The following is a 25,639-nucleotide window of genomic DNA, read 5'->3' as shown; positions in this document are numbered from 1 at the left end:
TATGGTCCATTAATACATCCCATCGATGGGTGGAGGCGGCAAAGAATGTATACACTGACTCAAGACTGCCAAAAAATTTTACACATGATGAATTCTCGGCAAAAGAATGCTGACCACACAAGTTCAATGAATGGTCCACACAACCACTGAAAATTGCCTTCTTGTTCTTTTCTTTAAGAATGGCTTGTACACCTCCATGGACCCCAGCCATGGTGGCAACATTGTTGTATCCCTGAGCAGGGCACAGCAGTAAGTCCAGTCCATCACTTTCCGGCTTTTTCAGGATATCAGAACTGATATCAGCAGCTTTTTTGCCCTTCAAAGGAAAAAAAAACAAGAAAAACTTCCTTCACTTGAACTCTTCCATCCTCCATTTGCACGTACCTGATAACTTCTGACATTTGGTTAGTGTGTGTCACATCTGGTGTACGTCAAACATAACGCTGTAGTATACAGCTCTCTTGATATCAATAACAAGTTTCTCTTTGACTCGATTTGCCAGAGCACTTAAAAACTCATTTTGAGTTGATGGTGAGAGATACAAAACTGATGACCTGTGTTCACTTGAGCTGCACTTCAGTCTCATTAGGTGCTCTTTTAGCACAGGATCATACTTACCTATTAATTCAACCATCTCAAGAAAGTTTCCTCTATTTGATGAGAATTTGTCCTCCCTGTGGCTGCGAAATGCTAAGTTCTGTTTAGCCAGAAACAGTGTAATGTCGAGCAACCTTTAAAATATTTCCTTCCACCTTTTCTTCTGGATTTCCATTGAAACAATTATTTCTGCATCTATGGTTTTGTTCACCCTTAAACCGGTTGCCATGGTTTTCCCAATTCTCGAGGCAACGTAGGTGTTCATCAGAAGTTTCATGATTATGCACTTTTGGGTTCAGCTTCCACCATATATGAAACCCAGTCACAGACTTTGATGTTATACTTGTAACACCAGAGGTAAACAATCTACAGCAGTAACAGTATAATTTCCCATTGACTGGCGAGTATACCATCCATGATTGCAAAAATTTCTTGCCATTCTGCATCTGTTTGTAGAACCATTCTTTAGAAAGCTGATGCTCATTGCCTTTTGCATTTTTTCTCTTTGTAACACGAAAAGGGCCATCCTTGTTCTGATAAACATAACTACCTCTTTTGATGATTTCAATCCTGAAATGGTCTGGAACTGGAATTTTCCAAGAAGAAACGTCACACATCGATGCTAACTCTCGCAGACACTCATTCCCTTCATTCCTCTCGCTTATATTACCATTGTCGGAGTCAAAATCGGCATCAGTGTTATCAGTAAGATCATGACTAAAATCATTTGATGAACTCAGGCCATTATTGGGTTTCTTGAGATACTGAACCATTGACTCAGCCATTTTTCACATTAGCTGAACTTTTTCATTTTGTTGACATCCACGAGGCCTCTTCAATTTATGCATTCCATGAGGCATGATATATATCAATGATCTGAAAAAAGAATGCCAGGCTCACCGTTTTGGTTCTACTGAATATTCGGTAATTTTTAATGGTGACAAAGAAATAAATGGAGCCAATTCTATTGTCCTATTGAGGATGAAATGAAGTTAGGAAATGAAATAAGTGGGTTAAGTGCAGATGAAATTAAGACTAACCATTAATAACTGTTGTTTCATGATTGCATTAATTTTTTTCACTAGAACCTAATTTGGATATTTAACTCACTCTAACCAGAATGAGACCAAAGCAGAAAAAATTAAGCCTACTTTCCAATGAATTGGAAAAAATAATCATAATGGTCATTATGGATGTAATACTATGTGTACCATAGGCCCTATAGGCTTTACTCCACAAGGATTGGTAACAACAACGCATGGTTAAAATGGATATCAATAAATAACAAAAAGGCACAATACCGTGACTGGAGCAGTACACAAATAACCCGCACACAGGAGAGAGGAGCTTACGATGACGTTTCAGTCCGACATAGACCATTTACAAAGTCACACTAACAAAAAGCAGAGGAGGCAGTATATATAGGCCAACAGACAGCGACGGGACAAGAGAGGTAGTAGGAAAGGAGGAAGAGAGGTAGTCATAGAGGTAATAGTAGTATAGTGGAGCGAATCAAATAATAAGAAAGAGGAGCACTGCAAGGGAGCTAGGGGCCCACAAAAGGTAGGAACAGAATCACAGAGGGAGTGGGGGAAATAATAATAATGGACAAAATACTCAAGGTAGAAGAAAGAAAACCCAAAGGAGAAAGAGGAAAGGAGAAGGGGGAAAAAAGAATCGGGTTAAGTCACGGGTGTTCTGAAGTTTGGAGCATTTTACACTGTAATGGGAAAGGAAGGCATCTTCAGAGACGAAGCCAAGACTAAGATTCATACAAAGAAAGGTATGTAAGATGCATAGGCAACAGATAGTTCCAGGCTATGGAACAGAACATCTCCAGGCTGAGGGACTGATAACCTCAAATCTACGACTTCAAGGGTAATGGACTATTTACATCGTCTTCACATCTCTACTGCTCCTGCCTAATTTCTGTACACGACTGAAGAACTGAAGAAGCCTACTGTGTAGGCAAAACGTTTCGGAATAAAGTTGCCTAACTGTTGTCTGTGTCTTACCTACCAACCTGTCAGTATTGTATACCATTTTGATATTCACTCATACAAGGAAAGTTGTGTATGTAGATGACATCTTTGCTCTTTGTCCTGATGACTCTAGCCACTGTGTAGCTTCATCAGTACAATACAAAGTGGGCCAACAGGCCTGCTGCAGTGTTCCTCCTTTCTTATGTTCTTATGTTATATAAGTGTCTCAATCTTCAGTGGCAATCTAATTCCTTGCTTCCTTTCCTTATTGTTAATATCCACCTCTCAGATGCAGGTTTTGGTTTTTCCATGTAGCACAAGCCTATGTACAGTGGCATATACATTCACTACTGTGATAAATGGTTTGAAAACTGACAAGTTGAAGATTGAGACACTTGTGGGAATCATTATTAAGGAAACATTTCGCCACACAATGGCTTCTTCAGTCCAATACAAAGTAGAGAGGGGCAACGTTTCACTTTCCAGGAACTTTGTCAAGCTGATACAAACAATACATGGACACAGAGGGTATATATATGCTTTGAGTGAGGTGTAGTACAAGTAGAGGTAGTAGTAGTTTAAGTTGTTTTTATGTTCTTATACATGTGGTGGAAAAGCTTTGGGTAGGGATAGTTTTGATAAGGACCTGCCTTGTATGGTCCAGTAGGCCTTCTGCAGTGTTCTTTCATTCTTATGTTCTTACGTACCATGGTTATTTCAACATTTCATGAATGTCAGTCCTCACCCGTTCATATATCTTGATTCATGATATCACCAATAAGCAAAAGTAAAGGCAACATTTAGGCAACTTTATTTCGGAATAAAGTTGCCTAAATGTTGCCTTTGTGTCTTACCTACCAACCTGTCGGTATTGTATACCATTTTGATATTCAAGCAAAAGTAAAGCTCAAAATATGATAATCACCTGACCCTATGTCTGTTTAATCCAGCCACATATACACCTAGACCAAACTCACTGGTGGGAGGTGCAGCAGACACAGTATGTTACATCACTGATGACTGATCATAGTGATGCCAGGGCAATTAAGGGTTTTTCCAAAACATCATAAATAAAATTATCGATTTATCATAGTTTATCATATAGCGTCGTTGATTTTCCTTATATAGGCCTATTTTTTCTCTGTAATCATATTATAGGCTATATAGAAACAGGATTTTTCTCTTAGGTTGCTGCAGCACTGCCTAGTATGGGCCAACAGGCCTGCTGCAGTGTTCCTCCTTTCTTATGGTGTCTCCCCCCCCCCTCTAACGACGCCTCTGCACACTACACATGCATGTACTCATTTATGTATACACATTCATCTGAGTTTTCTTTGATTTTGTCTTAATAGTTCTTGTTATTGCTTTTCCTTTCATATCCATGGGGAAGTGCAATAAGAATCTAATCCTCCGTAAGTTATGCATGCTGTAAAAGTCAACTAAAATGCCAGGAGCAATGGGATAGTAACCCCTTTTCCTGTATAGCCTACTAAAAAGAAAAAAAAGAAAACCATCAAAGTGGGACATTTGAATGTGCACAGATGTTGTGTGAATGATAGAGATGATTGTGGATGTTATGAATGAAAAGAAGCTGGATATCCTGGCTCTTAAGTGAAACAATGCTGAAGGGGGTAGGAGAGTTTCAGTTGGGAGAAATAAATGCGATTAGGTCGGGGTTTCTAATAGAGTTAGAGCTAAAGAAGTAGAAGCAATGATGTTGAAGGATAAGTTATGGTATTAAAAGAAGGAATATAAATGTATAAATTCAAGAATTATGTGGAGTAAAATAAGGGTTGGATGTGAAGAGTTATAGTAAGTGTTTATGCTCCTGTAGAGGGTAGAGATTTTGGGAAATGTTGAGTGAGTGTGTGGGGAGTTTTGAACCAAGTGAGAGAGTACTTGTGGTTGAGGATCTTAATGCTAAAGTGGGTAAAAATGTTGGAGAGGGAGTAGTAGGTAAATTTGGGGTCCCAGGAGTAAATGTAAATGGGGAGCCTCTAATTGAACTATGTGTTGAAAGAGGTTTGGTAATAAGTAATATATTTTTTGTGAAAAAGAGGATAAATAAGTACAGTAATACCCAGGTTTTCGTCCTTAATCCGTTCCAGGTCGGCTGAAATCTGAAACGGACGAAAACCAAAGTAATATTTCCCATAAGAAATAATGTAAATTCAATTAATCCGTTCCAGACACCCAAAAATATTAACAAAAAATACATTTTATAAAGAATAACTACAATTTTACATACAGAAAACAATGAGAAATAAATATAAAGCACTAATTTTAATGGATAAATGAATATTTAAATCACTATTACATACCTTTATTGAAGACTCTTGTTGTCATATGGAAGAAGGCAAGGAGGGGAGAGAGAGGAGAGGTTATTGTTTGGAAGGGGAATCTCCCTCCATAAGGGCTTCAGGTATCAAAGCCCTATCAAAGCCCTCCATAACACAATCTCCTGCTAACTGTTTTTCGTTGATCCACACCAACAACTTCTCCACATCCTTGACTGTTTGTGATCTCTGTTTCGTTTGCATATTTACCACTTTAGAAACGTTAGCTTCCTTGATTTCTGCTTTCTTCGCCAGGATGGAACTGATTGTTGGTGTCGACTTCCAATACATCCTAGCGAGATCGGCCACACGTATGCCACTTTCATATTTTGCTACAAGTTTTTTCTTGAATTCTATCGTGTTTCCCACCTTCTTTACCAAAGAACTGGGACTCTGAACTTTCCTTGGCTCCATGGTGACTTATTTCACATTTGCAGTCAATAAACAAATACAAAAAACAATGAATGAATGCACGGAGTATTGCGAACTCAACGAGAGACAGAGTCTGGTACACATGAGCAGTGGCGTCTTGGGCGGGTGGACGCATCTGATACGGACGATTTCCGAGTGGATGTACAAAGCCCAGAGGAAAATTTCACCAAAAAAAGTGCTCGAAATCCAAATTTTACGATTTCCGCACCAGACGAAAACCGGGGATCCACTGTGTACAAGATATGGTATAGCACGTAATGAAAGTACAGTGGTCGCATAATAATCGTCCGGCTCGATAGTCGTCCTTTTTGGAAATCGTCACGTTATTTTCGTCCAAACATTGGCTCGCAAATGGTCAGTTGACTCACTAATCGTCCTTTGTCCAGGACATGTACTCATGCTGTGAGCCACCTCAGCCTCCCTTCCCAGCCAGTGTGCCATTGTTTACCAGTGAGCGACTGTCCACTCACTTGTTCATACGAAATATTTCATAATATTCCATTCATTTTAGTGCTTGCAAGTGCTAAATAAGCTACCATGGCTCCAAAGAAAGCTCCTAGTGCCAAGCCTTTGGTAAAGAAGGAGAGAAATACAATTGAGTTTAAGAAAAACATCATTGAACAATATGAAAGTGGCGTACGTGTGGCTGAACTGGCCAGGATGTATAACAAATCTCGTACAGCCATATCTTCCATCGTGGCCAAGAAAAAGGAAATCAAGGAAGCTGTTGTTGCAAAGGGGGTAAATATGCTGACAAAAATGAGATCACCAGTACTCGAAGATGTTGAGAAGTTATTATTGGTGTGGATAAATGAGAAACAATTAGCAGGAGATAATCTTTTGACATCGATTATTTGTGAAAAGGCTAGGCAGTTGCATGACGATCTGGTAAAGAAATTGCTTGCAACGAGTACTGATAATTGTGAATTTAAGGCCAGCAAAGGTTGGTTTGAGAGATTTAAGAAGAGTAGTGACATACACAGTGTGATAAGGCATGGTGAGGCTGCCAGTTGTGAACTCTATTGTGGCATTGGGGAGTTCCATGGGATTGGATGTGAGTTTGGAGGATGTGGAAGAGTTGGTGGAGGACCACAACGAAGAGCTAACCACTGAGGAGCTGCAAGAGCTTCAGCAGGAACAGCAACAGATCACAGCTCAGAATCTTGCTGCAGAGGAGGAGGAAGAGAGATGGAAGAAGGTGCCTTCTTTAGAAATTAAGGAGATTTTTGAAATGTGGGGTAGGATGGAAAGATTCATGGAGAAACATCACCCTGAGAAGGATGTTGCAAGCCATATCGGCAACTTGTACAGTGACAGTCTTGGCCCATTTTAAGGAAGTTTTAAAGATATGCCAGAAACAGCTCTCTGGACACTTTTTTTGTGAGACAGGACTCCAGTGACTCTCAAGCTGGTCCTAGTGGCATTAAGAAACAGCGAAGAGAAGTAACCCCAGAGAGGACTTGGTACCTGAGGTGTTGATGGAAGGGGATTCCCCTTCCAAACAGTAACTAATCCAATCTCTCTCCTCCTCCAGTCTTCCATACACTAAGAAGAATCGCCAATAAAGGTAAGTGTTATGCTGTTAATGTTTCATTCATCATGTTCCATTATATTGTTTATGTACTACATCTATATTTCATGTAAAAAAAAATTTTGTTTTAATGCTTCTGGGTGTTAGGAACGGATTAATTGTTGCACTTCCAGAAACGGATTAATGACGATAAATGAGGTAGATGGCGAGAATATTTTGAGGAACTTTTAAATGTTAAGGAAGAAAGGGAGGCGGTAATTTCATGCACTGGCCAGGGAGGTATACCATCTTTTAGGAGTGAAGAAGAGCAGAATGTAAGTGTGGTGGAGGTACGTGAGGCATTACGTAGAATGAAAGGGGGTAAAGCAGCTGGAACTGATGGGATCATGACAGAAATATTAAAAGCAGGGGGGATATAGTGTTGGAGTGGTTGGTACTTTTGTTTTATAAATGTATGAAAGAGGGGAAGGTACCTAGGGATTGGTGGAGAGCATGTATAGTCCCTTTATATAAAGGGAAAGGGGACAAAAAGAGACTGTAAAAATTATAGAGGAATAAGTTTACTGAGTATACCAGGAAAAGTGTACGGTGGGGTTATAATTGAAAGAATTAGAGGTAACCAGAATGTAGGATTGCGGATGAGCAAGGAGGTTTCAGAGTGGGTAGGGGATGTGTAAATAAAGTGTTTACATTGAAGCATATATGTGAACAGTATTTAGATAAAGGTAGGAAAGTTTTTATTGAATTTATGGATTTAGAAAAGGCATATGATAGAGTGGATAGAGGAGCAATGTGACAGATGTTGCAAGTATATGGAATAGGTGGTAAGTTATTAAATGCTGTAAAGAGTTTTTATGAGGATAGTGAGGCTCAGGTTAGGGTGTGTAGAAGAGAGGGAGACTACTTCCCGGTAAAAGTAGGTCTTAGACAGGGATGTGTAATGTCACCATGGTTGTTTAATATATTTATAGATGGGGTTGTAAAAGAAGTAAATGCTAGGGTGTTCGGGAGAGGGGTGGGATTAAATTATGGGGAATCAAATTCAAAATTGGAATTGACACAGTTACTTTTTGCTGATGATACTGTGCTTATGGGAGATTCTAAAGAAAAATTGCAAAGGTTAGTGGATGAGTTTGGGAGTGTGTGTAAAGGTAGAAAGTTGAAAGTGAACATAGAAAAGAGTAACGTGATGAGGGTATCAAATGATTTAGATAAAGAAAAATTGGATATCAAATTGGGGAGGAGGAGTATGGAACAAGTGAATGTTTTCAGATACTTGGGAGTTGATGTGTCGGCGGATGGATTTATGAAGGATGAGGTTAATCATAGAATTGATGAGGGAAAAAAGGTGAGTGGTGCGTTGAGGTATATGTGGAGTCAAAAAAACGTTATTTATGGAGGCAAAGAATGGAATGTATGAAAGTATAGTAGTACCAACACTCTTATATGGGTGTGAAGCTTGGGTGGTAAATGCAGCAGCGAGGAGACGGTTGGAGGCAGTGGAGATGTCCTGTTTAAGGGCAATATGTGGTGTAAATATTATGCAGAAAATTCGGAGTGTGGAAATTAGGAAAAGGTGTGGAGTTAATAAAAGTATTAGTCAGAGAGCAGAAAAGGGGTTGTTGAGGTGGTTTGGTCATTAGAGAGAATGGATCAAAGTAGAATGACATGGAAAGCATATAAATCTATAGAGGAAGGAAGGCGGGGTAGGGGTTGTCCTCGAAAGGGTTGGAGAGAGGGGGTAAAGGAGGTTTTGTGGGCAAGGGGCTTGGACTTCCAGCAAGCGTGCATGAGCGTGTTAGATAGGAGTGAATGGAGACGAATGGTACTTGGGACCTGACGATCTGTTGGAGTGTGAGCAGGGTAATATTTAGTGAAGGGATTCAGGGAAACCGGTTATTTTCATATAGTCGGACTTGAGTCCTGGAAATGGGAAGTACAATGCCTGCACTTTAAAGGAGGGGTTTGGGATATTGGCAGATTGGAGGGATATGTTGTGTATCTTTATATGTATATACTCCTGAACAGTTGTATTCTGAGCACCTCTGCAAAAACAGTGATAATGTGCAAGTGTGGTGAAAGTGTTGAATGATGATGAAAGTATTTTCTTTTTGGGGATTTTCTTTCTTTTTTGGGTCACCCTGCCTTGGTGGGAGATGGCCGACTTGTTGAAAAAAAAAAAAAGTGTAAACAAATTAATCTTTAAGTCTTGATATTAGTGGCTTGGTAACTCTTACTTTCCCTTTGGCCATTTTGATTGCATAGCTCAACAGATGAGCAAGATTCTCATTTAAATGTTAGTGCTTTGAGTTTCCCTGCTCTCCTGTTTACAGCTGCTTCACCATGACAGTGGTGCTGGTGATATCTTTCCTTGTGGTTTAACATAACTGTATGGAATACTACATTTTGAAGTAGGAAAACTATTGTATGTTGGATTTGATGTGCCATGGAGAGTACCACCATCCCATGCCAGTTGTACATACTCAGGTTAAGAATTACACCTACCATCCAACTTACAACCGAGTTCAGTTCCGAGAAACCAGTCGTAAGTTGAAATGGTCGTAAGTCGAACTTTACTACTGAATATCAACAAAACATTTTTGTAATGACTTTATTTTATTGTTTTACTTTGGTATTTCATGTTTTACTTTACTTTTTATGTTGTTAGTACTGGATTTTATACTGTAAGGTTTAGGATAAACACTGTACAACACAAATAGTTGTTTATTTCCCAGAAATTTGACATAAAAAACACGGTCGTAAGTCGCGTGGTCGTAAGCCGAGCAGGTCGTAAGTCGGATGGTAGGTGTACATCCAGAGGCCACACTGAGACCACGTCATAAGCTAAAACATGCCAGATAATGACAAGAGGAAGTTAATAAACCAAGACTTTTTTTTTCAGACAGTGCAATGGTCTGGTTAATAATGGTATTTACATGGAGGTTGTTATTCCTAGGTGTTCATCATAGCCAACACAGAAAGTTGTTGTTTTTTGGTTTAATATGTAGTTCCATATAATGGAACAATTGTGCCATTATCTTAAGTGTCAATTATCTGAGTAGTTTCCAAAATATATGCTAATAATAACATGCCTTTTTGGAATTATTTACCAGTTGATATTCTACAATACAATTTTTTTTTTTTTTTAACGTGTCGGCCATCTCCCACCAAAGCAGGGTGACCCAAAATAGAAAGAAGCACCTTTACCATTTCACCACTCTACATCATTCACACATTATCACTGTCTTTGCAAAGGTACTCAGATACAACAGTTCAGATGTCACTCCAAACAGCAAATGTCCCAAATCCTTCCTTTAAAAAAGTGCAGGCATTGTGCTTCTCACCTCCAGAACTCAAGACCGGCTAACCGGTTTCCCTGAATCCCTTCAGCAGTACAATATCTGGGCACCTCTGCAAAGGCAGTGATTATGTGTGAATGATGGTGAAAGTGTGTGCTTTTTGGGTCACCTTGCCTCAGTGGGTGACAACTGATGTGTTAAAAAAACTACCCTCTCACATGATGCAGTTACCTCATTATACAGTACTATACCTGTACCTTTTCCTGCCTTGCAGGAGGAGGAGCAATAATTTGCATTTTCAAGAAACAGTATTAAAGTTGTATTTTATTATACATCCTCAAAGTAACTGGCTGAGTGAATTTAAAAATCTGGCTTATATTGACAAATAATTTTTTGAAGTTAGTAATATTAGCTTAATAAAACTGTTAAAAACTCAGTACAGTCTCTCCTCATTTAACGACAGAGTTCCATTCCGAAGACCATGTCTGTAAACGAATTTGTCGCCAAGTGAGAAGCATCCTATAATGGTAGTGGGTTTGTGTCGACCATCTTTGATGTTTTAATGTCACCTTTGCACCATTTATAACATTTCTGGTATATTTTTAAATGTTTATACAGTAGTCTTCTGTACATTGTAATAAACAGAATAGAAGAAATCAGCTCTTAAAAAATGTTATTTAGGTATGCATATTGGTCAGAGAAGCAGTCATAAGTTCGAATCGTCAGTAAACGAGTACGCCGCTAACTGAGGAGAGGCTATATTTTTAATTTTGATATAACTTGAGAACTGACGTTCCAGTCTAGGACAGTGTCAGAAAGTGCCTCTTGTAGAATAAATTCGATGTACTATATAGTTTTAATTTTTTTTTTTTTTTTTAGTTCTTCAAGTTGATGATGACCCAGAGACAAGTGGACTGTCCGCTTTATCTCTTGCTTGCAGCGCAGCAAGACGTTCAAGATACAACTTTTGTCAGGAGTTAGGTAAGTATCTCATGTATTGTTAACATAAATGTCACTTCACTTGATATTGCTATGAAACTTCTCCATAATGCACTAATGCAATAAAATGCCCGATTCATGGGGAGCCCACCACTAGACATGGGCCACCTTTTACTTTTTGAATGTACTGGCATGTATACATTGAGAACAAATTATGTTCATTTCTCGTGAATTGTGATATTTTGACACGTGATCAGTTTTATTGATCCCTGTTCTTAGAATAAAACATGTTGTATTTAGAAACATAGATGGAAATTACAACTGTACAAGTTAAAGTATAGTATTGATTATTTATTTTATCAAGCTAAGATTGTTTTTTCATTAACTTTTTCAGAAACTAGTTATCCTCTGCTTTTAATACTTTTCTAAACCTTTGTAAATAAATAGCTTTATACAGCTTTGAAATCAGTTCTCAAAATACTTTTATGTTAATTTCTTACAAATAATCTGTTTTTCCTATGTATACTTTCATGCAGTAAATTCTTATTTAACAACCTAGTTAGGGACTGGATAAAAGGTTTGCAAAGGAAAAATGTTCCAGAGAGTGTGACTAAAGCCGAATTTGACGATATCCGAATTCATTTTCCCCATAAGAAATAATGTAAATCCAATTACAGCGGACCCTCGTTTTTCGTAATTAACCCTTTGACTGTCGCAAGCCCCTATCTGAAACTGTCATTCTGTCACAAAATTTTTGTAAACAAAAAAATTATTTTTTCTTATGAAATGATAGGGAATCTTTTCCCGATGGTAATGACACCAAAAGTATGAAATTTGGTCGAAAACTCACGGAATTACGCTCCGGCGAAGTTAGCGGTCTCGGCGACATGTATGCATCGGCGATTTCGCCGACTTTGAGCCCTGTTTTTGGCCAATTCCATTGTTCCAGTTGACCAAACTCATACCTATTTCTTTAGAACTCCATTTTTTCTATCAGTTGAGTACAAGAAACCGCACCTTTACCGATTTGAACTACCCAATAAAGTGGTCAGAAATTGGCAATTTGGCCAATTTCATGCAAATTAAAAAAGATGCCAATTTCAAAATAGGGTCCAGAATAAACAATGTAGACATTCTTGGCACTAAAATAACATATCCTGTGTTCATTAGTCATGTCTCTAGGCCCCTCCTATATTACTATTGCTTTCTATTTTGATTTTTTATTCATACAAAAAATACAAAATTTTCTGTTATGCAGACTACTGCATTATTGTAAAAATGGTATAAATAATATCAGTGCACTAGTGAAAGAATATTAGACTCCCCAGTTGACGTGTATTGGACATGTGGTGTGATTTGGTTACTCCTGAACATTGGTAAAAATTTAAAATTTCCGCTTTTTTTAGCTCAATTTCAAGGTCATTTTCATTGTGAAACTAATCAAAATCATCTCTATTTCTGTAATATGTTTTCCATTTTATCACTTGAAACCACGAAAATGAGAATACAATGATAAATACTATACGAAAATACACCTCAAATTCAGCGTTTTATTCCAAAAAAACGGTCAGTTTTTTTTTCTCATTATGCACTGTGTGCTGCAGGATTTTTTTTTTGTGGTGCACACTGACCACATAGACCCATTCTCTTGCATGTGGGCCTACCAGCTTTCTCCTGCTTGATTTGAAGCCGCTAGAATTTATGAGTATACGTCAAAAACGGTGGCTCGTAAGGCATACAATGGAACCTCAAATTTCGAACGTATCACTTATCGAACTTTTCGAAAATAGAACGCTTTTTTCGAACCAACTTTGTCCCTATTATCGAACTCGCCCCTATTTTCGAACTGCCGGGTGCCAGACCTGTCCGGCAGCTCGCTCTGTCCTAGTCCCCACGTAGGCGCCGTGAGCCAGTCTGGTTTTGTTGTTGCCTGAGTAAACACTAACCTGCACTCTCATTCAAATGTTTTATGATTATTTCATTGTGCTTAGTGCTTGTGGGACTGTGAAATAAGCTACCATAAGCCCAAAGAAACTTTCTAGTGGTACCCCTGTGGTAAAGAAAGCGAGAAACACCATAGATGTGAAGAAGGAAGTAATACAGAAGTATGAGAGTGGTGTGAGACTTGTTGAGCCTCACAAAATATCTGTGGACAGTTATTTTGTGAGGCAGAAACAGACGACTGTGGACAGTTATTTTGTGAGGCAGAAACAGAGGACTGTGGACAGTTATTTTGTGAGACAGAAACAGAGGACTGTAAACAGCTATTTTGTGAGACAGGGGTCCAGTGGCTCTCAAGCTGGTCCTAGTGGCATTAAAATACAGAGAAGGAAAGTAACCCCAGAGAGGGCTTTGCTACCTTAAATCTTCATGGAGGGGGATTCTCCTTCCAAACACTAAACTCAACTCCCTCTCTCCTCCTCCCTATCTTCCAGATGCCATCACCAATCTTCAATAAAGGTAAATAAAAATGTTATTTTATGTTTATTTAAATTCATTAATACATAATTGAACACTATAGTATTTGTTGTGTGTATGTAAAACTATAATTAATCTCTATAAAATGTATTTTTTTTTTTTTTTGTGAATATTTTTGGGTTCCTGGAACGGATTAAATGTATTTCCATTATTTCTTACGGGAAATATTGCTTCGCTTTTCAGACTTTTCTAATTTAGAACTAGCTCCTGGAACGGATTAAGTTCGATATTTGAGGTTGCACTGTATATCTTTCTTCTTTCAACAAACTGGCCGTATCCCACCGAGGCAGGGTGGCCCAAAAAGAAAAACAAAAGTTTCTCTTTTTAAATTTAGTGATTTATACAGGATAAGCGGTTACTAGCCCCTTGCTTCCGGCATTTTAGTCGCTTCTTATAACACGCATGGCTTACAGAGGAAGAATTCTGTTCCACTTCCCCATGGAGATAAGAGGAAATAAACAAGAACAAGAACTAGAAAGAAAATAGCAGAAAACCCAGAGGGGTGTGTATATATATGCTTGTACATGTATTTGTAGTGTGACCTAAGTGTAAATAGAAGTAGCAAGACATACCTGAAATCTTGCATGTTCATGAGACAGAAAAAAGGACACCAGCAATCCTACCATCATGTAAAACAATTACAGGCTTTCGTTTTACACTCACTTGGGAGGACACTAGTACCTCTCTGGGAGGTTGCTGTCTACCAACCTACTACCTAGGAAGATGTATATACATGACCAAAACAGTCAAAGGGTTAAATAAGCCACCATGGGCCCAAAGAAAGCTCATAGTGCCAGCCCTTTGGTAAAATAGGAAAGAAACACTATAGAATTCAACAAAAAACTTACAGCAAAGTACCAAAGTGGAAGAGGAAAAGAGATGGGAGAATGTGCTTCTTCCGTGATTCTACGATACGTACGATACTAAAGCAGCAGGTATTGATAAAGGCTATAGCGCCAGCCAGCGATAAAGTGTAGCATTAACCCCTTGACTGTCGCAACCCCCAATCCTGAGGTGTCTCCTGGTGTCGCAAAATTTCAAAACAAAAAAAAAATTATTTTTTCTTATGAAATGATAGAGAATCTTTTCCTGATTGTAATGACACCAAAAAAAAAAAAAGCGAAATTTGATGGAAAACTGATGGAATTATGCTCTCGCAAAGTTAGTGACCTCGGCGATATTTACAAATCAGCGATTTCACCCACTTTGAGCCCTATTTTCGGCTAATTCCATTGTTCCAGTTGACCAAACTCATAGCTATTTCTTTAGAACTCCATTTTGTCTATCGACTGTGTACAAGAAACTGCCCATTTACCAATTTCAACTACCCAATAACGTGGTCAGAAATTTGTAATTTGGCCAATTTCATGAAAATGAAAAAATATGACAATTTCAAAATAAGGTTCAGAATGAACAATGCGGACATTCCTGGCTCTAAAATAACATTTTCTTTGTTCATCAGTCATGTCTCCAGGCCCCTCTGATATTACTTTTGCTTTCTATTTTGAATTTTTATTCAAACAAAAAATAGAAGATTTACTGTTATGCAGACTACTGCAATACTGTAATAATTGTACAAATAACATCAGCCCATTCATGACTGCATACTAGAATGGCTAGTTGGACATTTATTGGACAATGACATCATTTGTTTACTTTTGAACATCGGCAAAAATCAAACATTTCCCCTACTTTGAGCTCCATTTCCAAGTTCATTTTATAGTAAAACCAATCAATATCACCTCTATTTCTATAATATGTTTTCCATTCTATCAAATGAGACCAAGAAAATGAGAATACAAACATAAATATTATATGAAAATAGACCACAAATTCAGCATTTTAATTAAAAAAAACGGTCGGAGGTTTTTTTTTCTTCTAATTATGCACTGCGTGCTGCAGGATTTTTTTTATATGATGCACACTGACCACACAGACCCATTCTCTCACATGTGGGCCTACCAGCTTTCTCCTGCTTGATTTGAAGCCGCTAGAATTTATGAGTGTATATACGTCAAACACGGTACCTCATAAGACGTGTATATATGACTGAAACAGTCAAAAGGTTAACAGTGTAGCAAATTAGTTAAGCGATAGATAAGCGACATGAAAGTAGCTCTCCAATGTTGTTGGAGGTGTATAGGGCTACTGAACATACACCGCCCTGCTATCTTCCATCACCCTAAACCTCTGCCAGCATCTCTTCCATCAAACTAACTAATTAAACTAACTTCTCCTGCAAGGTAAGTGTAAATATTTCTTATTTGTAAAGTGTAAATATCTCTTATTTGTAAGTTATGTACATTGTGTGAATAGTGGTTGTGGCTTCTGCTGCAGCCTCCACCACTACTAATATGTACGGCTTTTCTCAGTGGCCCTTGTAAACCCAGCAACATCACCATCACCATTCGTGACATACGGAATGACATATTTTACGAATTCTAGAGTATATATATCATGTTTCTATCTTATTAATATCGTTTATTATGTCACATTAGATGAATTGTAATAGTAAAATAAGCCGTAGAGATGATGATAGCTTCATACTGAAACATAATAAACTTGCCTCCCTCTTGCCTCCTACTTGTCTGCCATACGCCAAGTCTTCAGTAATGGCAAGTATGATGTTAAATGTTCATTTATCCATTTTATTAGTGCTTTATATTTATCTGTCATTGTTTTCTGTATTTTTTTTTTTTTAACAAGTCGGCCGTCTCCCACTGAGGCAGGGTGACCCAAAAAAGAAAGAAAATCCCCAAAAAGAAAATACTTTCATCATCATTCAACACTTTCACCACAACAACCCCTCTTCTGCCCTCTGACTAATACTTTTATTAACTCCACACCTTCTCCTAATTTCCACACTCCGAATTTTCTGCATTATATTTACACCACACATTGCCCTTAAACAGGACATCTCCACTGCCTCCAACCGTCTCCTCGCTGCTGCATTTACCACCCAAGCTTCACACCCATATAAGAGTGTTGGTACTACTATACTTTCATACATTCCCTTCTTTGCCTCCATAGATAACGTTTTTTGACTCCACATATACCTCAACGCACCACTCACCTTTTTTCCCTCATCAATTCTATGATTAACCTCATCCTTCATAAATCCATCCGCCGACATGTCAACTCCCAAGTATCTGAAAACATTCACTTCTTCCATACTCCTCCTCCCCAATTTGATATCCAATTTTTCTTTATCTAAATCATTTGACACCCTCATCACCTTACTCTTTTCTATGTTCACTTTCAACTTTCTACCTTTACACACATTCCCAAACTCATCCACTAACCTTTGCAATTTTTCTTTAGAATCTCCCATAAGCACAGTATCATCAGCAAAAAGTAACTGTGTCAATTCCCATTTTGAATTTGATTCCCCATAATTTAATCCCACCCCTCTCCCAAACACCCTAGCATTTACTTCCTTTACAACCCCATCTATAAATATATTAAACAACCATGGTGACATTACACATCCCTGTCTAAGACCTACTTTTACCGGGAAGTAGTCTCCCTCTCTTCTACACACCCTAACCTGAGCCTCACTATCCTCATAAAAACTCTACAGCATTTAATAACTTACCACCTATTCCATATACTTGCAACATCTGCCACATTGCTCCTCTATCCACTCTCATATGCCTTTTCTAAATCCATGAATGCAATAAAAACTTCCCTACCTTTATCTAAATACTGTTCACATATATGCTTCAATGTAAACACTTGATCTACACATCCCCTACCCACTCTGAAACCTCCTTGCTCATCCGCAATCCTACATTCTGTCTTACCTCTAATTCTTTCAATTATAACCCTACCGTACACTTTTCCTGGTATACTCAGTAAACTTATTCCTCTATAATTTTTACAGTGTCTTTTGTCCCCTTTCTCTTTATATAAAGGGACTATACATGCTCTCTGCCAATCCCTAGGTACCTTCCCCTCTTTCATTCATTTATTAAACAAAAGTACCAACCACTCCAACACTATATCCCCCCCTGCTTTTAACATTTCTGTCATGATCCCATCAGTTCCAGCTGCTTTACCTCATTTCATTTTACGTAATGCCTCACGTACCTCCCCCACACTTACATTCTGCTCTTCTTCACTCCTAAAAGATGGTATACTTCCCTGACCAGTGCATGAAATTACTGCCTCTCTTTCTTCCTTAACATTTAAAAGTTCCTCAAAATATTCTCGCCATCTACCTAATACCTCCATCTCCCCATCTGCTAACTCCCCTACTCTGTTTTTAACTGACAAATCCATACTTTCCCTAGGCTTTCTTAACTTGTTTAACTCCAAAAATTTTTCTTGTTTTCATTAAAATTTCTTGACAGTGCCTCTCCCACTCTATCATCTGCTCTCCTTTTGCTCTCTCTCACCACTCTCTTTACCTTTCTTTTACTCTCCATATACTCTGCTCTTCTTATAACACTTCTGCTTTGTAAAAACCTCTCATAGGCCACCTTTTTCTCTTTTATCACACCCTTTACTTCATCATTCCACCAATCACTCCTCTTTCCTCCTGCCCCCACCCTCCTATAACCACAAACTTCTGCCCCACATTCTAATACTGCATTTTTAAAACTATTCCAACCCTCTTCAACCCCCCCCACTACTCATCTTTGCACTAGCCTACCTTTCTGCCAATAGTCGCTTATATCTCACCCAAACTTCCTCCTCCTTTAGTTTATACACTTTCACCTTCCTCTTACTTGTTGTTGCTACCTTCCCCTTTTCCCATCTACCTCTTACTCTAACTGTAGCTACAACTAAATAATGATCCGATATATCAGTTGCCCCTCTATAAACATGTACATCCTGGAGCCTTCCCATCAACCTTTTATCCACCAATACATAATCTAATAAACTACTTTCATTACGTGCTACATCATACCTTGTATATTTATTTATCCTCTTTTTCATAAAATATGTATTACTTATTACCAAATCTTTTTCTACACATAGCTCAATTAAAGGCTCCCCATTTACATTTACCCCTGGCACCCCAAATTTACCTACTACTCCCTCCATAACATTTTTACCCACTTTAGCATTGAAATCTCCAACCACCATTACTCTCACACTTGATTCAAAACTTCCCACGCATTCACTCAACATTTCCCAAAATCTCTCTCTCCTCTACACTTCTCTCTTCTCCAGGTGCATACACGCTTATTATAACCCACTTTTCACATCCAGTCTTTATTTTACTCCACATAATCCTTGAATTAATACATTTATAGTCCCTCTTTTCCTGCCATAGCTTATCCTTCAACATTATTGCTACTCCTTCTTTAGCTCTAACTCTATTTGAAACCCCTGACCTAATCCCATTTATTCCTCTCCACTGAAACTCTCCCACCCCCTTCAGCTTTGTTTCACTTAAAGCCAGGACATCCAGCTTCTTCTCATTCATAACATCCACAATCATCTCTTTCTTATCATCTGCACAACATCCACGCACATTCAGACTTCCCACTTTGACAATTTTCTTCTTCTTATTCTTTTTAGTAATTTTTACAGGAAAAGGGGTTACTAGCCCATTGTTCCCGGCATTTTAGTCAGACTTTTACAACACGCATGGCTTACGGAGGAAAGATTCTTCTTCCACTTCCCCATGGATATAAAAGGAAAAGTAATAAGACCAAGAACTATTAAGGTAAAATCAAAGAAAACTCAGATGAGTGTGTATAAATAAATGTGTACATGTATGTGTAGTGTGACCTAAGTGTAAGTAGAAGTAGCAAGACATACCTGTAATCTTGCATATTTATGAGACAGACAAAAGACATCAGCAATCCTACCATCATGTAAAACAATCACAGGCTTTCGTTTTACACTCGCTTGGCAGGACGGTAGTACCTCCCTGGGTGGTTGCTGTCTACCAACCTACTACCTTTAAAAAATCTTTAAAATCTTTAAAAAAATACTTTTGTTAATACAGTGGACCCCCGGTTAACGATATTTTTTCATTCCAGAAGTATGTTCATGTGCCAGTACTGACTGAATTTGTTCCCATAAGGAATATTGTGAAGTAGATTAGTCCATTTCAGACCCCCAAACATACACGTACAAACGCACTTACATAAATACACTTACATAATTGGTCGCATTGGGAGGTGATCGTTATGCGGGGGTCCACTGTACGTACTTTTAGGTGTCTGAAACGGATTGATTGGATTTCCATTATTTCTTTGGGGAAAATGGTTTCGCCATTCGTGAATTTCGCCATCCAGCAGACTCTCTGGAATGGATTAATCACAAAACTTGGTTCGCGAAGTCATCAATATCTAATGAATCCGGTATCCGAAGCATTATATCGCAAAAAATTTGCCTCGGTTCCCATTACAAAACCCGGTATGCGATACGATTCATACGAGATGTGTCCACGTGTGGCCTGAACTACCCCTTGTGTGCCAGTGTTTACAAGCCAGCCAGTGTGCGCGCATCTAAGGATACATTCGGTACATTCCATGTTATCCATATTATCACTGTTTTTAGTGCTTGTTTCTGCAAAATAAGTCACCATGGGCCCCAAGAAAGCTTCTAGTGCCAACCCATCAAGACCAAGGGTGCTAATGACTATTGAAATGAAGAAAGAGATAGTTGCAAAGTTTGAAAGTGGAGTGAGTGTGTCGGACCTGGCCAAGTTGTACAGTAAATCCCAATCAACCATCTCTATTATAGTGAGCAGGAAAACGGCAATCAAGGAAGCTGTTCTTGCAAAAGGTGCAACTGTGATTACAAAACAGCGATTGCAAGTGTTAGAAAATGATGAGAGACTGTTATTGGTGTGGATGGAAGGAATATTTTGAGGAATTGTTAAATGTTGATGAAGATAGGGAAGCTGTGATTTCGTGTATAGGGCAAGGAGGAATAACATCTTGTAGGAGTGAGGAAGAGCCAGTTGTGAGTGTGGGGGAAGTTCGTGAGGCAGTAGGTAAAATGAAAGGGGGTAAGGCAGCCGGGATTCATGGGATAAAGATAGAAATGTTAAAAGCAGGTGGGGATATAGTTTTGGAGTGGTTGGTGCAATTATTTAATAAATGTATGGAAGAGGGTAAGGTACCTAGGGATTGGCAGAGAGCATGCATAGTTCCTTTGTATAAAGGCAAAGGGGATAAAAGAGAGTGCAAAAATTATAGGGGGATAAGTCTGTTGAGTGTACCTGGTAAAGTGTATGGTAGAGTTATAATTGAAAGAATTAAGAGTAAGACGGAGAATAGGATAGCAGATGAACAAGGAGGCTTTAGGAAAGGTAGGGGGTGTGTGGACCAGGTGTTTACAGTGAAACATATAAGTGAACAGTATTTAGATAAGGCTAAAGAGGTCTTTGTGGCATTTATGGATTTGGAAAAGGCGTATGACAGGGTGGATAGGGGGGCAATGTGGCAGATGTTGCAAGTGTATGGTGTAGGAGGTAGGTTACTGAAAGCAGTGAAGAGTTTTTACGAGGATAGTGAGGCTCAAGTTAGAGTATGTAGGAAAGAGGGAAATTTTTTCCCAGTAAAAGTAGGCCTTAGACAAGGATGTGTGATGTCACCGTGGTTGTTTAATATATTTATAGATGGGGTTGTAAGAGAAGTAAATGCGAGGGTCTTGGCAAGAGGCGTGGAGTTAAAAGATAAAAATCACACACAAAGTGGGAGTTGTCACAGCTGCTCTTTGCTGATGACACTGTGCTCTTGGGAGATTCTGAAGAGAAGTTGCAGAGATTGGTGGATGAATTTAGTAGGGTGTGCAAAAGAAGAAAATTAAAGGTGAATACAGGAAAGAGTAAGGTTATGAGGATAACAAAAAGATTAGGTGATGAAAGATTGAATATCAGATTGGAGGGAGAGAGTATGGAGGAGGTGAACGTATTCAGATATTTGGGAGTGGACGTGTCAGCGGATGGGTCTATGAAAGATGAGGTGAATCATAGAATTGATGAGGGAAAAAGAGTGAGTGGTGCACTTAGGAGTCTGTGGAGACAAAGAACTTTGTCCTTGGAGGCAAAGAGGGGAATGTATGAGAGTATAGTTTTACCAACGCTCTTATATGGGTGTGAAGCATGGGTGATGAATGTTGCAGCGAGGAGAAGGCTGGAGGCAGTGGAGATGTCATGTCTGAGGGCAATGTGTGGTGTGAATATAATGCAGAGAATTCGTAGTTTGGAAGTTAGGAGGAGGTGCGGGATTACCAAAACTGTTGTCCAGAGGGCTGAGGAAGGGTTGTTGAGGTGGTTCGGACATGTAGAGAGAATGGAGCGAAACAGAATGACTTCAAGAGTGTATCAGTCTGTAGTGGAAGGAAGGCGGGGTAGGGGTCGGCCTAGGAAGGGTTGGAGGGAGGGGGTAAAGGAGGTTTTGTGTGCGAGGGGCTTGGACTTCCAGCAGGCATGCGTGAGCGTGTTTGATAGGAGTGAATGGAGACAAATGGTTTTTAATACTTGACGTGCTGTTGGAGTGTGAGCAAAGTAACATTTATGAAGGGATTCAGGGAAACCGGCAGGCCGGACTTGAGTCCTGGAGATGGGAAGTACAGTGCCTGCACTCTGAAGGAGGGGTGTTAATGTTGCAGTTTAAAAACTGTAGTGTAAAGCACCCTTCTGGCAAGACAGTGATGGAGTGAATGATGGTGAAAGTTTTTCTTTTTCGGGCCACCCTGCCTTGGTGGGAATCGGCCAGTGTGATAATAAAATAAATAAAATAAATAAATGAAAAACAGAAAACAGGAGATAGCATCTCTCAAGCGATCATTTGTGAAAAGGCTAGGCAGCTGCATGAGGATTTAATTAAAAAAATGCCTGCAACTAGTGGTGATATGAGTGAATTTAAGGTCAGCAAAGGTTGGTTTGAAAGATTTAAGAATCGTAGTGGCATACATAGTATGATGAAAATCACCCTGACACAGCTACTGCAAGCCATGTTGGCAACCTGTACACTGACAATGTTGTGAACCACTTTAGGAAAGTCATAAAGGAGCGAGAGGTACAGGCCTATATGGATAGATATGTTGTGTGACAGAAGTCCAGTGACTCTCAAGCTGGTCCTAGTGGCATTAAAAGAAGGGAAGTAACCCCGGAGAAGGACTTGCTACCTCAAGTCCTAATGGAGGGGGATTCCCCTTCTAAACATTAAAAACTTCGACACTCTCCCCTCCTCCCATCCCATCAATCATCACCAGATCTTCATTAAAGGTAAGTGTCAATTATTCTGTTGTGATTATTCTATTGTTATTATTGTTATTGTAATTATTCTATTGCATTAAACTTAATATTTCATGTGGTAAAAGTTTTTTTTTTTTTTTCATACTTTTGGGTGTCTTGCACGGATTAATTTGATTTCCATTATTTCTTATGGGGAAAATTGATTCGCTTATTGATAATTTTGCTTTACGATGAGCTCTCAGGAAAGGATTAATAACGTGGACCAGGGGTCCACTGTATTACGAAATCCGACAACTATGATATCTGGGGGTCCACTGTATATAGTTTTTTCTGTAGGAACCCAGGTTATACCTTGAGATGAGGACTGAAACAATGATATTCTGTATCTAATTTCTGTTATTTTTTATTCTTGAATATTTATCAAAATATTGTGAGCTTACACATTTATATGATCATAGTAACCATAAAAAAATTTAGTCGTAATTTATCTGGCATGATCTCTCCTGTTTCCATTCATTGCAAGGCACTTATTGGATTTCCCACTCTCAAATCAGTTTTTTTTTTTTTTAGTTTAATTTTCTCACCAGTCAACATAAACCAGTCTAGTGATATTTAAATAGATGTTAAAAACTCAAGTGAGCATCTTGTTTCATCTCCCTTCCAATTAGTGAAGTTCACATTTCTTGACAGGTCTGTACAAAAAATTCCCATGCCCTTATCTATATATAATTTTATCTTAAAATGCACTGCAGTAGGAGACCTGCTGCAGCCATGCAAATGGCTTCTGTTGGTTTCTAATTTACTGTATTGAATGGATGGGAAAACCGTGGAAATTGCAGATACTGAATGATGAGATCTTATTTTATGTTTTCAGACCCTGACTTAGATGCTTCCAAGAGGATAGCAGTTTTGCAGTCCAGAATACAAGAGCTGAAGAGAACATATATGCAAGTCAAAACCGAACTTGCATCAGTTGAACGAAGAAGGAAAAAACTTCGTCGGAAGGAACGTGAAAGTAAGTTGTCTGCAGATTTTAATTTGCTTTCCAAATATAAAAAAGTATTGTTTATTATCTAGTATTATATGAATTTTTTTCTCCTTACCTTTACTCTCTTTTTGTCTCTTAGTCAAAAAAGATACTGTGTGCTATATACTGTACCCCCTTGTTGGGGGTACAGTATACAGGAGATACAGTCCGAAACCTACCATGAATACCTCAAACTGTGGATAGTAGCAAACTATATATGTCATTTTTAATTTAGCATACCTATGATAGTTTAATTTATTTAATAAAGTAAGTAAAATAAGCCTAGAATTAGCACTTTTTCTCTGATGGGAACCATTTCACGGCTTCTCTTAGGCTTTGAAGAACTACCAGCATCACTACTTTTGTGCTTTGGGGCCATTATTAAGCAAAATTAAGGGTAATTTTTGGGGCACAGTAAACCGTGGATAACTGAAACTGTGGATACAGAATCAATAGATACTGGGGTTTTACTGCTATGGTAGTTGTCAATACAAAAGTTGCAGATTTTCACGGAATAACTTTGTTGCCTCTTGAGATAGGTTTAAATAAGCGGGATTTTTGGAATCTTAGTAATAATCATCGTTTACTTGTGTAAGTAGACATACAGTGGAACCTCTACTTGCGAGTTTAATCCGTTCCATGACCTTGCTCGCAACTGGATTTGCTCGTTTGCAGAGTCAATTTTCCTCATTTAAATTAATTGAAATGCAATTAATCCATTCCAGTGAAATTTTGTACTTCAATAATTTCGCTAATATCAACTCTAAGGCTTATTTATCTATCTTACTTCATCTAATATGATATAATAAGCAATATAAATAACATACAAACCTGATATATACTCTAAAATGAATAAAATATGTCATTCATGTGGTGGCATGGGCGGTGTTGGCGGTGGACGAGTTTGTCTGGAGACCGGGCAAAATACTTCATGAATAATTTCGCTAATATCATTTATATGGCTTATTTATATATCACAGTTCATCTGATATGACATAACAAACAATAAAAATAACATAGAAACATGATATATACTCTAGAATGAATAAAATGTCATTATGTAACAGGTGGAGGTGGCCCAAACTGCTCCCTCTTTGTTGTGGTAAACACTGCCATCTAGTGACAGCCTTTTGAAGCCGTCTATTATAATTGTTATATTTTTTTTTTTTTTTTCTCTCAACAAGTCGGCCGTCTCCCACCGAGGCAGGGTGACCCAAAAAAAGAAAGAAAATCCCCAAAAAGAAAATACTTTCATCATCATTCAACACTTTCACCACACTCGCACATTATCACTGTTTTTGCAGAGGTGCTCAGAATACAACAGTCTAGAAGCATACACATATAAAGATACACAACATATCCCTCCAAACTGCCAATATCCCAAACCCCTCCTTTAAAGTGCAGGCATTGTACTTCCCATTTCCAGGACTCAAGTCCGACTATATGAAAATAACCGGTTTCCCTGAATCCCTTCACTAAATATTACCCTGCTCACACTCCAACAGATCGTCAGGTCCCAAGTACCATTCGTCTCCATTCACTCCTATCTAACACGCTCACGCACGCTTGCTGGAAGTCCAAGCCCCTTGCCCACAAAACCTCCTTTACCCCCTCTCTCCAACCCTTTCGAGGACGACCCCTACCCCGCCTTCCTTCCCCTATAGATTTATATGCTTTCAATGTCATTCTACTTTGATCCATTCTCTCTAAATGACCAAACCACCTCAACAACCCCTCTTCTGCCCTCTGACTAATACTTTTATTAACTCCACACCTTCTCCTAATTTCCACACTCCGAATTTTCTGCATTATATTTACACCACACATTCCCCTTAAACAGGACATCTCC

The 25,639-nt window shown here is 38.6% G+C and overlaps 1 protein-coding gene across 7 annotated transcripts in view; it reads left to right on the top strand.

Annotated features, from left to right (window-relative positions):
• LOC128705515 (uncharacterized) overlaps positions 1-25,639 on the top strand; it is a 246,038-nt gene that overhangs the window by 207,273 nt on the left and 13,126 nt on the right. For all 7 annotated transcript variants that reach the window (XM_070092288.1, XM_053800705.2, XM_053800711.2 and 4 more), the window contains 2 exons: positions 11,057-11,158; positions 23,638-23,778. In XM_070092288.1, coding sequence (XP_069948389.1) covers positions 11,057-11,158; positions 23,638-23,778 — 243 coding nt within the window. The remainder of the gene's footprint in view (positions 1-11,056; positions 11,159-23,637; positions 23,779-25,639) is intronic.

Source organism: Cherax quadricarinatus, chromosome 3, assembly GCF_038502225.1.
Source record: "Cherax quadricarinatus isolate ZL_2023a chromosome 3, ASM3850222v1, whole genome shotgun sequence".
In the NCBI taxonomy this organism is placed as follows: domain Eukaryota; kingdom Metazoa; phylum Arthropoda; class Malacostraca; order Decapoda; family Parastacidae; genus Cherax; species Cherax quadricarinatus.
Note: the sequence above shows the minus strand (reverse complement) of the source record. Positions and strands in the feature narration are given on the sequence as shown.